General features: G+C 45.0%; 1 protein-coding gene across 1 annotated transcript; it reads right to left on the bottom strand.

The window, feature by feature from the left end:
* Window positions 1-2,830: 2,830 nt before the first annotated feature.
* On the bottom strand, window positions 2,831-15,037 carry sp4 (sp4 transcription factor). The gene is made up of 6 exons (XM_031586531.2): window positions 14,248-15,037; window positions 13,774-13,847; window positions 11,758-13,291; window positions 9,035-9,230; window positions 7,755-7,954; window positions 2,831-5,656 (listed from the first exon to the last, which is right to left on the bottom strand). The coding sequence occupies exons 1-6, from the start codon at window positions 14,252-14,254 to the stop codon at window positions 5,403-5,405; spliced, it is 2,265 nt and encodes a 754-aa protein (XP_031442391.1). The 5' UTR covers window positions 14,255-15,037; the 3' UTR covers window positions 2,831-5,402.
* Between the last annotated feature and the right edge of the window lie 307 nt (window positions 15,038-15,344).

The raw sequence follows: 15,344 nt of genomic DNA, 5'->3' as shown, positions 1-15,344 counted from the left end.
GGGAAAATGAGTGATACTCCAGTGTGGTCTGCTTAGCATAGTGACACATGCACTTGTGATATTACTAGATCAAGAATAAAACCAGAATAAAACTGCAGATAGGAGATTACCATACCATGTTTAGATTATGACTTGACTTGTTTACCAATATACCGACATGTTTGGGGTCTGCATTTGTCAGGTTTTTCCTCTCCTGGGGTTGTGTACCCTTCACTGTTGTTGTGTTTGAATAATCCTTTGGTTTATTTTTCCTTATAACTGTGAAATGATCACATCAAGTATGAAACCCGAATCGAACCTGACGGGAGACATTATTTTTGCACTAATGGTGTTTCTGAAAACTCAGACAACCTCACAGTTAAAAGACGAAATGTGTTTCAATATGACAAAATGGCAAACATCCATTTCACCCCATGTCTTTAGTGTTAGAGCCCAAAGATGTGGTACCCAAGACTCCAATTCTGTGCCACGCTTGGTATTCTCCAACCCCCCATCGTTAAATTACAGTGAATGTGTTTGTATTGAGCCAGCTTGAATAATGTCTGAGAGCCTTGTCCCATGGAGCACTGCTGAATGCTTTGTGTCTTCCTTTTGTTAGACGCTGGAAGCTTTGGCTGGTTTCATCTTCAGTGAGTCTCTTCAGCTGTTGTCAGAGCGGCGCTCGTTGAGCTCGCCTCGGTAATTAAGTGGAGGGCGACATGCTGCCACATCGCTGCCCACCATCGTGATATCTGCAGGCGTCGCCGAGGCTCTCGCAGTGGCAAATGGCACAAATACAGTAATCCCCCCCCCCCTGGCACACACCTCCCTGTCGCATCCCCCACCTCAACCCACCTCTCTCCCCAGCCAACTCCCCGGCCTTGATTGTTTGTTTTTGTTTTTAGTCGCCACTGTGAGAAGCACCATGACACCACTTCTGAGAAGCTGCACACGCAGTCGCAAGGAAATTGTCTTTGTTTTAAGCAGCGCCGAGAGAGATAGAGAGAGAGAGAGAGAGAGAGAGAGAAAGGCTCTGCTGTTAATGTCACAACCAACCCCCAACTACCTCTACCACCTCCCCCAACCACCACCCCATACAACAACTCCACCTATCCCCACACCACCACCACCCACACACACACACACACACACACACACACACACACACACACACACACACACACACACACACACACAACACACACACACACACACACACACGCACACTCTCTCTCTCTCACACACACACCACACACACACACCCCCACACAAATGAGTGAGCCCTGTCAGAAGAAAGGAGGCTTGGCTTTGAAGAGGAGGCTGGCTCCCCAGTCACAGCCAGAACAGCTGCTGTCTCCCCAGTGCAATGGCTGGGGGTGTGGAATGGTGGTGGTGATGGAGTGGTTGTTTGGAGTGGGGGTGGGGGTGGGGGGGGGCGGGGGTGCAGCACCAGCAAACAGCAGATGTTTACCTGGAGAGACCTCTCCCTCTGCACTGCTCGGTGGCTCCTGGCCTGTCAATCACTGAGGAGAAAAACAACCCCCCCTTTCCTCTCCTCTGTCGCTCACACACAACATAGCAATTAACAACTTTCATTGAAAAGGGGGAGAGATAAAAAAAAGGAAATGATATCATCTTGGTTGACAGTGTTGCCTGGAATGAATATTCTAATTGCCCCACGCTTTATGACCTGTGTCAATACACATTTGAAAGGAGGATTGTCTGACAGTTTTCGGTAGTTTACACTAAAGACTGAGCCCTCAGAGCCTTTTGAAATGGCTTGTTATACATCATTGCAAAGGAACAAGGGTACGCTACAGAAGCCTCCCTGTAGTTTGTAGTGTTGCCACTTCCACCCATATTAGTGTCATGCACTATGAAACACATAGTGACTTATCAGTAGCTCCACTCGCCCCCCGTACCCCTCAAGGAGACTGTGGGATCCTAACAGTGCTGTTCTCACCAGGCCTGTGAATCCCAACCTCACACTTGTCTCCCAACCTCACACTTGTCTCCCAGCCTGACACTTGATGGTGATCACTACCGCTAGGAAAAATAAGTCAACTCCTTGAGCTGTATTAGCAGCTTCACATTATATTATTTATGTCATGCTAGCAGTGAGGAGTGAACTCAGGGAAGGCTCCTAACGCTGCAGAGGGGGAGGCGGGGGCTGCACGGGCGTCCTCCTCTTCCTCCTCTTCCTTCTCCAGATGGGCTTCCTCATCAAAGCAACCTGACGCAAGGCAGGGCACTGCTGAAGCAGAGTGTGTGTTCAAGAGGGGTATCACAGAGTTACTATGACAGCAGAGACTAACTGGGCCAGGGTTACTCAAATCAGGCCTACAGATCCATCCTCAGTCCAGTTGGTTTGTTTATTTTCTAAATGAATGCATTTAATTGTGCACTTATCATGATCGATAACACCATCAACACATTATAAAATGATTGAAAGTGCTTAAGGCAAAAGTATTCAACCACTTTGACACTGGTTTGAGAACAGTGAGCTAACTATGCCATCCGTACGTGTACATCAGTTCTGTCTTTTCCAGTTCACTGTGTTCAGTATCTGACCAGGAGAGGGCAGTGTTGAGTCATTGAAAGTGTCCTCGACAGAATAACACACAGCACACACAGGAACGAACAGAGCAGAGAGTTCAAAGTCTGGTGCACAGCATCCACCTTATCTTTATCGGTTTGGTCTAAGATTAGTCACTGGGTCAGAGCTTTGTGAAGCTAGTATCAGACCAAAATATCTTGTAGTGTGGTAAGACTTGACAATCCTCTGACTTTGGACAAAAATGTATCTAAAAAAACATTCAAGACACTGAAATAAGAGTCGTACAAAAGCAAGTATATTTAAGACAGATTTAATTCACTTTATTTTCAAGTGTTATGCAGGCAAGTTTCTCCTTTTTCTTTTTTTTTTATTCTTCCCCCATTCACATAACACATTTGTACAAAGTTGTATTTTAAAAATATCAATAAACTGCAGCCTTTGAGGCTAACCTGGCAAAAAAAACCATTATCAAATGTCATGGAGACAAACGAACATCTTAGAAAAGGATTTACAAATGAGATGTCACTAGAAAATATTAAAGAAAATCAGTTGTCACACAAAATATTACCAAAAACATCTAAATTGTTTGGTATCAACCATTTCATTTGAAACTTTTTTTTGCTTGGTATTTTTTTCCATGTCTTTTCTTTTGAAACACGTTATGATGTGAGAACAAAAAAAGATCATTTAAATTAAAAAGTAATGGTTATATTTATAAAAGGACCACATTTAGAAATAATAATTCATTACTATTAGCAGAAAACAAAAACATGCTGCACATAATCTCTGAATCGACAGCGCACAACACACATCAGCAATTTCTGCAAAGGCAAATATTAAAAATACGGATAAATAATAAATTAGCAATACACAGTTTCTCATCTACAGTTGAATGTGCTGTAATAAAAGGGAGTGGGTTGCAGGGGGGGGGGGGGGGGGGGCATGAGTGGGGTGGGGTGGGGCATTATTTGAGGGGGCATTCTGGGTAATACATTTTAAATAAATTAAATAAAATTAAAAAAGAGACTTTACTCACGAAACGGACACAGATAGAAAACACCACCAAACACGTTTCAGAACATCGTAATGATCTTCAGACCCTTCCCACCATTTCTAGGAATGCCCCAGGTCTGCAGGGTGGAGGGGGGGACTCGGAGGCACAATGATTATAGGGATGGGGCCAATGTGTATGTGTGTCTGTGTTTTTGACTACGTGTGTGTGTGTGTGTGTGTGTGTGTTGGTGATGTTTTAGGTGAGATCGGGACATGTGGATGTGTCTTCCACTCTTAGGTCCTGCTGAGTTGGACTCTAGGCTGTGTGTAGGTAGGGGAGCGGCAGGGGCGACAAACTCTATTTATTTACTTATTCATTTTTTGTCCTCAGAGAAGGATTCGCAACCTGACGAATCAGGGGAAGGAAGCAAAGAGGTTAAAAAAAAAAAAAAAAAAAAAAAAAGTAAATAAAAGAGCGCTGGCTCACCAGTGAGTTCACAAGTTTCTCTAATAAACAAGTCACCATTTTAAGGCCCCCAGTCTCCTTCGCCCTCACTTGAGGAGACCCTTGGCCAACATGGAGCAGTACTGCAAGTTTGTGTTAAGGCATTGTAGTACAGTTCGTATGACTTTGAGAGACGAAAGACCTTTATGCTTGTTTTCTTTTTTTTTCCTTTTCTCTTTTTTTTTTTTTTCTTAAACTCCTGTATCAAAGAAACCTACATTTGCTCCCAACCCTCAATTAATGTAAACATGGTTTCACTAAGATTGTCTTTAAAGTATTGCTTTCACCAAAACGTAGCACGCCACAGAAAGCTAGATTGTGTTCTCCCCCCTCATTATCGTCTTTTCTATAAACCGTGACACTAAGAATTTTCTCAATAGGAATGCTTTGTTTTATACATTTAATTTAATATGTGCTTTTAATTACTCTCTCTCTCTCTCTCTCCTCTTTTATTCTCTCTGTTCTGTTTTCCTTAAACAAGAACTTCAAAAACCTGGCTAACTGTCCTCCATTGAGACTAGAACTTGGAAATCCAAACATAATCTTCGAAAGGCATGGTTTGCTGAAGGCTTTAGCATCTGTTTGAGGTTTTAACCATTGGCAAATACACTCACATGCCTTGAAAATGTCTGGGACTTGCTTCATGCACCACTATAGTCAGGATGAAACGCGTTCAGTCCAAATAGGACCACTGACACACTTCAGAACAGAGGAGACTGACGATCAAATAGATCAAAACGTCTGTTTCCACCTTTGATTTGAAATAAGTCTTCAGTCACACACGTAACTGGCTGCGTACAGTAGCTGTGTTTAGGACCATCACGTGCAGTACTGTGTACCTGTCCGAAAAACAAAAAAAACAAAAAACAAAACGCAGACCATGGTCTGCCTCTCTGCAACTGGAATCTCAGCCAACCCGTCTACCCATCGTCATAATATAGTTAATTCATCCCTGTGAATAACATAAGTACATATTTTTTGTGCATAGAAATAGATTCTCTTTTAACTCTAAGATTCTTTGTGTTGGCGATTCGTACGAGAAAACCACAGACCCCCAAGCATTGTGCTACTGCTCTGATTCAGTTAATATACCTTTATCTGGCTACCGTTAGCTTTTTAAAATGTAATTATTTCTTTTTAAAAGCCATATTTCTTTTTAACTTTAGACTATATTTTGTCGTAATATGCATTAGTTTTTTTTTTTTTACTCTTAGCAGAATGAGAACAAAAACAATAGAAAGATGAAGAAATGAAAAAGTCAGGTGCTCTTCTCTATCTGTCCATTGCTATTCAGCACCAAAGAGCTGGTGCAGAGTGGAGAAAAAAGAAAAAGAAAAAACAACAGGAAACAAAAACGAGGGGGCGGGGCTATTCAAACTCCTCCTCCAGGTTGTTGGAGGTGGTGGGCGTGGCCGGGTTCGAATCCTGGGAGAGCGACGCCACGGTAACCATCCTGGGCGAGCCGAGGACCTCGTCGTCACCCGTGTCCTCCATGTCCTCTGTGGTGATGATGGCGAGGGCTGTGCCCCCCTTCTTGTTCTGGTGGGTCTTGATGTGCTTAGAGAGGTGGTCGCTTCTCATAAACCGCTTGGAACATTCCGGACACTCAAACCTCTTCTCACCTATCAGGAAACATGAAATGAAACAAACTAAATTACAAAATGAATTGCAAGACTTTTACCACTTACCGTACATCATACTCTTTTATCCGGCCAGCAATGTACTCAAACATTTGTCAAGAGCAAAATGATTTTAGAAACTTTCTAGGATCAAATTCGGTTCAAAATGAAGGTGAATCATTCGTTCTGTGAGAGATGGGACTCTCTTGTGTCAACGCTGTAATACATAACATAATAATAATAAATCTGAATTACTTTAAACAATTTTGTTGGTGAGCACTTCATATTAACGCATTTAATAGAGTGTTCTCTCATACCCATGTCATCCTAAAACAAGTAAGGGCTTTGTGCCAAAACAGGGTGAAGCCTATAATTGCAGTCCTGCTTTATCACCTGTTTGCTCTCAGCATAAGTGTCTTGTAAAAAAACACAGCTTTTCTATTATTTTACAGACACATCAAAATCAATCGACAATATGCTTCTTTTTTAACATTCAGAAATAAACTCAAATGAATGATAATGTTTTGGATTTCTTTCAGTGAGTTTTCTGATGACTTAACCCGAGAACCTTGACTACTGTCTGAAGTCACACTGCAGAAGTCAGAATGCAGAAGTCACACTGCCAGAAGCAGCGGGCAGCCTTGTGATAGACAAACAGGTTCATGAGCGTACCTGCCTGTGATTGTCAGTGGGTAGGCGACTATAATTATCCTCATTGTTTATAACAATGCAGATGTGTGCTTCAAGTGAGAGTGGGTGTATGTACGTGTGTAGTTGTTTGTGCGCGTGCATGTGTGTGTGTGTGTGTGTGTGTGTGTGTGTGTGTGTGTGTGTGTGTGTGTGTGTGTGTGTGTGTGTGTGTGTGTGTTCTAATGTGGGAGAGAATAATACACCTGTCTGCGTTCACTGCATGACAGTACTGAGCTGGAATAGGACTTCAGACAGATAGGAACATCACATATTTTTACCTCTTTCTCTACACACACAGCTAAGAGACATTAGCATGCTGGCCAAGGACACACAGTGGCCAGCTGTGTGTGTGCGGTAGGTGTTTGTGATACCTGACTGGATGCATTAGGTCAGTTAATGTTACAGTTGATTATCCCCCGAGGATGAGAAATATTATTTTCTGATTGGCTGGCAGGTGTTTTCTGATATTTCTTTATAATGGAACACCTGGATCAGGTGAAAAAGTGTAATCACCATTCTATACCAATGCTCTGGAATCTTTTAATGGAACCTATTACAAGGATAGTAAATAAGGCTTGATTGAAAAGCTGTTAGCTAGCTGAGTGTGTAGTCAAGCATGCTAATGAATGAACAAAATAAACGTATTCCCCTTTTTTGCCAAGTGGTGTAAACACAATGAATGCCATGGTTAAATAACATGTCATCTGGAGATCTAGCAAGCTGGCAAGCTAGCAGGCATTGAATAAGAAACAGCTAGCAAGCTAAAGGATTCGGGCTTCGCAACAATGGAATTAATTGTAACCAATCCTTGTCCGTGACTAAATAAAGTAGTACTACAAACTATACCGATTGGCTTATTTTAAAACTGAACCAAATGTTTCTTTTGTGGGCTATACATGCTTAGCTAAATACATGTGTGGCAACCGGGGTGTAAGTGGGTGTAAGTGGGATAACAAACATTGACCTTGGCAGAGGAAATTCCACTCCGCTTCGCGTCATGGAGTTCTTTGCCTCTGCCTCGCCCAATATTTTCGTATAAAGGGACACCTCAAAGGCCGTAATGCCTTACTATGCTACAAGTGTGTCTGTGGGCATGAGCATTGAATGCAAGTGTGTGTGTGTTGCATTTGTGTAGATGTGTGGACTAGACTCTGTGTGCATATGTACATTGTATGCATATTGTTCAAGCATAGTGTACATTTGTAAATTTTCTTGCATGTGTGTTTTCTAGTTATTTTAGAAAAAATAAGTTGTTTAAACTGTCAGAGCATGACAAATATCAGGGCATGTCAGACTGACCAAAGTACCTGAATCTGCCCCTCAACTCCAGAGGGTTGACTGCCAGTATTACATATAATGTGCCTGTTGGAGTGTGTGTTTGAGCGTGTGTGTTTATGTGTGTGTGCGTTACCTGTGTGCGTGCGGCGGTGCCGCTGCAGCTCGTCGCTGCGGGTGAAACGCTTGCCGCAGAAGATCCAGTTGCAGACGAAGGGGCGCTCGCCCGTGTGCCAGCGCAGGTGAGCTCGCAGGTGAGACGTCTTACCATACACCTTCCCACAGCCCTCCATGTGGCAAATGTGCTGCTTCTTCTTAGAGGGGTCACTGTTGTTCCTGTGGACACACACACACACACACACACACACACAAACACACACATACACACACACACAGACACACACACACACACACACACACACACACACACACACACACACACAAATGCACATTCACACATGGGTACACACACACACACACATTCACAATAATCAACAACCTGTACTTTTTGTGAAAATAACAGAAGATGACAAAGAATCAAACTAGGACAGATGTAGTCCATCTGTTTATCTGGCTAAGTGAAGATACACAAGGCTATGGTGACATCCAGTCATGGAACTGAACATGAACATGAACATGAACATGAACATGAACATGAACGTGAACATGAACGTGAACTGGAACGTGAACGTGAACGTGAACATGAATTGTATATCCAAACTCAGCCTAAATGTCTTTTCTGGTAACAGCCTCAGTAGAATCACAGAAAAATGATAGCATCACTGTGTTCATGGCGGCAGGAAGAACTCAGACAGTGGCTGACTTCACTAAAGATCTGAGCCCTATCTGGGAGAGCAGGGACAGCAGTTAGCTGCTACTTGGGATCCTCTATGACAAGTGCACAAGGAAATGCCCCCAGTGCTACTTTACACCCAGTAACCTGTCTAAACAAGCAGCGCCACACACACTCACACAAAAGTATTTTTTAATTGTGACTGTAGCACACGCCCTCATTCAGGATTCACTTCTTCCTGTTCCCTCAGTCTTTCCTTCCCCTTCTGCCTGCTCAGTTCTCCACTCGACTCACTCACAGCTTACACAGGCCCTCTCTTTCTCACGCCAGAATTCTCACTGTCCTTCTGTGCTCTCTCTCACACACACTATCTCTCTCTCTCTCTCACTCTCACTATCTCTCTCTCTCTCACTATCTCTCACTCTTTCTCTAACTATCTCTCTCTCTCTCACTATCTCTCACTCTCTCTCTAACTATCTCTCTCTCTCTCACTATCTCAGTGCTGATGCTGCTGGGCAAAATGCATTGTTTCTCTCTTTGTCATCTTTCAAGCCTCTTTCTTTATCTATCCCTTCTCTCTCTCTCCCTCTCTCTCTCACAAACAAACACAAACACACTCTGACCTGCCCTCTCCATCTCTGCAGTTGGGGCAGGAGCAGGCGACCCTGCGCAGCCTCTTGCTGGGCTGGCCCTCCTGGTCTGACGGGCTCTGCACCTGACCCATTTGGTCCGGACTGACCGCCGTGTTCCCAATGTTGCCCACCGTGACCGTCACGGGAGTCGACTGAACTTTGACCCCCTCCTGACCCTGTTGTTGACCTTTGGGGAGAGGAGAGAGAGAAAGAGACAGAGAGCAAGAGACAGAGAGAGAGAGAGAGAGAGAGAGAGAGTAGTGAGGTGTTGAAGGAGGAAGTGGAAATAGCTCTGCTGTTTGGCATGGAAACTTCCATGACTCTTTTATCCTTAACACCATCTAAGTTTTCTAACGAACTCAGCAGAAAAGCAGGCTATTACCAACATGACCTCTGCTCCAAACAACATACATTTGCATTTGTTTTGATGAATAATATGAATACTCTCATCTGCAGCAATCTGCATGTGTAGTATCAATCACCCCAGTGGTGTCAACACACACTAAGAAAACTTCACCCTCCTGCCTCATGACAGCTATGAATAAAACCAATTCATTACAAACATGCACACAGATGCTGGTGAGCTCATGTCTGCAGCATGTTTCGAGAGAAAGAAAAAAAAGGAAAAGAATAAAACCCTCTTCCTCTTTTCAGAGAAGTGCCGTACACTGAGTATCACATGCCTGCTACAGAATGGGGACAGCGATTCTCACAGACATCTGCAAACATTTCCTCCTATATGGAGACGGGTGCCCTCCTCCTATGGGCTAGGCTCTCACAGCAACACCCAGCACACGAAAGATGGCGCAGGCAAAAATATAAAGGCAATATCCCCCCACCAAAAGAAATGGAAATGGGTGTCCTTGTCAATCAAGTGGGTTACTGGTATGAAAGGGATTTCAGGGCCAAATCAATGCCTTTCTTTAACAGCCTCTAAAGAAGTAAGCTGTCATTTGAACATTTCTACTGCAGACCAAAAAGGATTTTATGAAGAAAATGCAGACCGTTTTGCATTCCCTACTGGTACAGTGAGTCAGACGTTCTGATGCATCATTCTTTGGATAGTTCCAATTGGCCGACATTCCTGAAATCACACTGTGACATAATCATACGTATTTCTGCAGAACAACTCCAGGACATGGCCAAGATAAGCCAGGAGCATTCCTTAAAGGCAGAGGATAGCTCACTCTACAGGACTCCTCAAACAATGTGGGCAAGGAGAAAGAGTTGTTATGAGGGGGAAAAACATTGACTACTATTATTCTTCCACATAACGCCTTTAATCTGACATAATAGTAGGGCTATGATCTAGTATCATCTATTACTACTGGTGTACGAGATACACGCAAACCAACAAAATGTTCTCGAAAAAAGGTTAAGTGTCTTCAACAAACCTGAATCTAATTTCAGAAAAGAATTGTGTAGCACATCTGAATCAGTAACAAGTTCAGTTCACCATAAGGCATGAGACTTTCAACAGAAATTCAACATTTTGAAAGATCACACACCAAGAACAGCCTTTGACGATATCCGTCTCTAGTTGTGGTTATGTTCGTGCACAACCCATGACAATTTACCATGTCCACAACATACTAACTGCGTAGCTGTTGACCAATTACCCTCAATACATTTCTCTTACACCCGCATGGTTGAAGGACACTTCCAGAACTTTCAAAAACAAGTGTTTTCACACCACTCTCAGTGCATTCAAAATGAATGTGCAATTACAGGAAGCCTTGCTGTGCTCGACTTGGAACTACCCACCGCAGAAAGTGTAGGAGGGGTACTGTGGCCCAGCCAAAAGAGACATGGGGTGTAAAAACGCTACAGAACGTCAGAGAGAAAACTAATGCACAGATCACAGGGGAACTTTTTTTTTTACAAGCATGAATAACGGTCGACTGCAAAAAGAAGACTTCATTCTTTTAAGGAGAATCCCACCATTATACACTGTCTAGTTGTTGGATTACTTCAATACAATAATATTCATACAAACTTGTTGAGCTGCTTAGGACATCTACAGTACATGTAACTAACATGACAGGGGCTGGTACTTCCTTAGTCATGACTACGTCATAGCAGTTGGGTGTGTTGTGTATCTTTCAGACTAAAAAACTCTACTGTTGCCCAGACAACCTGTTACTTAGAGACCAAAACATTTCGGTCAGCCAGGCCTTTTCCTGAGCCTATTCTCCACACAAGCCTAATAGTATGTCCAAATATAAATAAGAATCCCATGAAACATGTGACTTAAATATTCTACTAGACAGCAACTGTGAGTGGTGCCTTCATCAAGCCCTGAGTGGGGTCTTGGATGGTGAGTCCGCTAAACTAGTGATGGGTCTCAATGGCTCTCAATGGAGTTGTCCCCAGACATACAGTATATTCTCATTACAGAGGGATCATATCGGACCATGCCTAACAAGTTGTGATTTCACAAAAAGAATCAAAATCAATGTGTGTTTTCATTGAGGCTCGAACACCAGTGAAAATAGGAACCTTCTGCTACTCAGAGACTCATACTACTCTGTGAGATGTGCACACATCCCTTTGCAGTCACGTTGTAAAAAAATAATATAAGCAAACCAGTGCTCTAACGCACAACATTTCACTGGGAAATCTTTCTGCATAAATAACTAGGCTGCCTAAGGAAGGGTAATGGTGATATCCAACTTGAACACTTAAGCCACTATAGGGTGTGCTAGCACTGTTACCTTGCACTGTTCCTGTGATGGTGAGGGGCACTCCTTGCACCTGCATCCCTGCCGCCCCGAGCCCAGCGATGTTGACTGTCTGCACCCCCGTCCCAGACAGCTGGGCGGCGTTGAGGGTGATGGGCGTGCCTCCGAGTGCCAGCGGTGTAATCTGCGTGAACGTGGCCCCTCCGGTGCCCGCCGTGGTGGCGTTGGACGCCATGGGCGCCAGCGTGAGCTGCTGGGGCATGGCGGCGTTCTGGACCTGCACCGTCTGCCAGCTGATCTGCCCGTTGGGCGAAAGCGTGGGCGCCCGTATCAGCACCTGCGTGGGGTTCTGGAAGGCCTGCAACTGCAGGTTCTGCTGGACCGGCTGCAGGGTCTGGCCCGGTTGCAGCTGGATGGAGCCCTGGACCAGCTGCTGCTGGGGCTGTTGGATCTGGAACTGCTGGAGGAGAGGGTGGCCCACAATGTGGAACTGCTGGATCTGCTGGCCCGCCTGGTCTTGGCCTGCTGGCTGGAGACCGTTAGCCAGGATCTGGATTTGGCCAGCAGGGTGATTCTGACTGTCTGCCTCGGCCTGTTGGGTCTGTGGGTCCTTTTCTGTGGCGCCACCATCGGCTAGTGCAGGACTTGTGGTGCTTAATGTGGTGCTATCCACGGTGGGCATACCGGCAGCATCAACAGTGGTGGTTGTGGTGGTGCAGGTGGTGATGCCGGAAGATTCCACCACGCTACTGCTCACAGGTGCAGCAACCAAGTTGCCGTTTGAGATGCTGCCATCGCCTGACTGTATCAGCTGGAAAGCCCCACCCCCTGCGACATTGTTGATGACAGGCAGAGCAAGGGTCATGCCGCCAATGTTTATGGGTACTGTAGTCATCATAGGGGCCTGGGCACCTTGGATGGTCTGCAGCTGGAGAGGGAAGGAGGGCCGAATCTGGAGGGGGATTGCCTGGTTGGCTACGTTCTGAGTGACAATGTTGGCCGAGCCTGCCCGCTGAGGTGTGGCAAGGATGGTCTGGTTGTTGCCAGCCGAGATCAGCTGGATTTGCTCTGGCTGTAGGCTTAATGATGTGGCACTGGCTGGGTTTATTTGGATTTGCTGCCCATCCGCAGTCTGGATGTGTGGTATTACCTGGTACTGGATACCGCCTGTTGAATTAGGCATATTTTGCACCTGGATGATCTGAAACTGCTGTTGCTGCTGCAGCTGCTGCTGCTGTCCGGCAGGTACATTGTTTGCACCAATCACTTTAACTTTGCGGACAGAGGTACTGTCGCTGGAGGCAGCTGTGGCAAAGGTCACACCGGCTTGTGTCAGGCTGTCCTTTGTAAGAGTGGTAGGAGTGGATGAGGTGATAATCTGCCAGCCGTTGCCGGTGAATTGCGCGGGAATGAGCTCCAGCTGTTGTGATGTGTTCTGAAGCTGCACGAGCCCCTGGCTGGGGTCGATGATGATCTGCTGCGGCACTCCCGCCTGACCCTCGCCGGCCACGCCCCCTATTTTACTGCATGTGGCCGCTAGCAGCGCGAGTGGAGATGGCTGAGCGTCCTACACACACCAACAGCACACCACGTACACAGAGAGAGAGAGGAAGAGTGAGAGAGAGAGCGAGAGGAGCTGTCAAAACTGTGGGCGGGTTTACAGGAAGAGTCGGTGGGTGGGAGTGAACCACATTTTTTCATTTCTCGGCAAAGAGAGATGGCTTTACAAAATAAAACTAGGTCGCAGGCAATTACAACACGAAACATTTACAGTTTAAATAACTGACAACGTCTAGCACAAACAAATCGGCAAAACGATAAGGGCAATTGAATCTGTGACAGACTGAGTTAAGTCATGTTACAAGATCTATAAAAGCCATATGCACGTAGCTTACAGGGCAAAATATGAGTCAAGAATTACACATAGCCTTGAGGGTTACCCAAATTAACCAAACACCTTAAGCAGCACACACATGCAATGACGGGGACGAAGCTACAACAGAACCAGGAAGTGTTTTGCAAGGTACTGGACCTAGCGGTTTTTGATACCTGTGATCCTGAAGTTTTGCCCTTGTCACCTCCTGATTTGCCTCCATCTGTTGCCATAGCTTCCTTCTTCTGATCTGTAAAAATGAGATGATAACCTATGTTCAAAGCGAGAATTGCCCGTTTGCAATCATAACCAAGGTGAGAGGACAACCAAACAAAGTAAACGTTCACCAAATTAAATCATTTATTTGGAAACATCCCATGCCATTGTGTTCAGATGACATGCCAAAGGTGGCTAAATGATACCAACGCGTGGTTTAGTCTAAACCAGTGGCATGAAAAGTAGCATAAACACTGCAATTGAAGGCTGTCCTTTCGACACATTGCACAGCCAAAATTGAGCAATCATGGAAAAAATTAAACGACAGTTATATCCTAAACACATATAACATTATTCAACAACAAAAAGCGGGGATAACAGTTTGGCGATGCATAAAAAGAGGGGTGGAGACGGATGAGAGGGAGGGTACGTACCACTCATCCCGCATTAATGAAAAACGGAGAGGAGTTGTTTAAGAAAAAAAGGCCGGACGCCGTGGAGGCAGAGAGGCAGGCTGAAGCCCGGAGAAGGACGGCCTATTTTTCCACGAATGGCTACTGCTAGGCTGTGGCGTAGCTCCTCCGACCGCTGGCTCTCTCTGGCTCTGACGAAAGACCCACCCGTCAGGAAGGGCGGTACCAAATGCAAAGCACAATCTGTACGCCAGTAGATAACTGTAACGTTACACAAAATATGTCCGGGCTAGTAGTCACTTTCAATTCCTTTAAGACGCGTGCTGAACGGAGTCCTGCAGGTGAATTTACATCCCCGTAAAAAGAATGTTCATCGTTGAAGTATGTCCACATCGAAGTTGCGACTGTCTACACCATGGTCCACCCACTTCCATTTAAATTTCAAGCGAATGCCAAGCCGTTCTCTTCTGTCACAGCAGCCCGATCGACTTGTCTAGCCTTGGATAATGATCTGCTGTTTTTCATTTAAATAGTGACATCTTAATTTTCAGTATTGCATATGCACACTTTTTGATACTCAATTGCATTTGAGCTATAGAAAGATTGCTATGGCTTTTGTGGGCGGATGTTCTCCTCCCACATATTCAGATTGGATGGACCAACCTCACATGCGAAGGTTTATATGGGAGTTGTATTTGGTCTACTTTCGCCTCAGAGATATGCTGCCTCTGAAAAGACTACTTTCCCCATAATACTCTGCGGTGAAAACGGCTGGAACGTTACTCTGGCGTAAGCACGTTCGGTTGAGCGGGAGAGGGAAGGGCGGTGACTTGGACGTTGTGGGGGTTGGGCAAATGGAAACGGGAGGAGAAACCAAGGTTCTTGTATATCTATGGGGAAACCTTACCTCTCGCTCATCTCTCGAGTCACCCGCCTCCTTAGGTGTGCTGGCAGTGAGTTTAAGGGCTAACGTTAGCGAGTTTGCCATGTAGCGGTTCTGTCCCCTGTAGCAGTTCATTCACATTAAACAATCTATCATTGTTTACTCAGGCCTATTTCATGTTTATTGTGTAAAGACGGGCAAAATGAAAAGCAAAATACATGAACAAGAAGCCGAG

Source organism: Clupea harengus, chromosome 19 (assembly GCF_900700415.2).
Source record: "Clupea harengus chromosome 19, Ch_v2.0.2, whole genome shotgun sequence".
Classification (NCBI taxonomy): domain Eukaryota; kingdom Metazoa; phylum Chordata; class Actinopteri; order Clupeiformes; family Clupeidae; genus Clupea; species Clupea harengus.
Note: the sequence above shows the minus strand (reverse complement) of the source record. Positions and strands in the feature narration are given on the sequence as shown.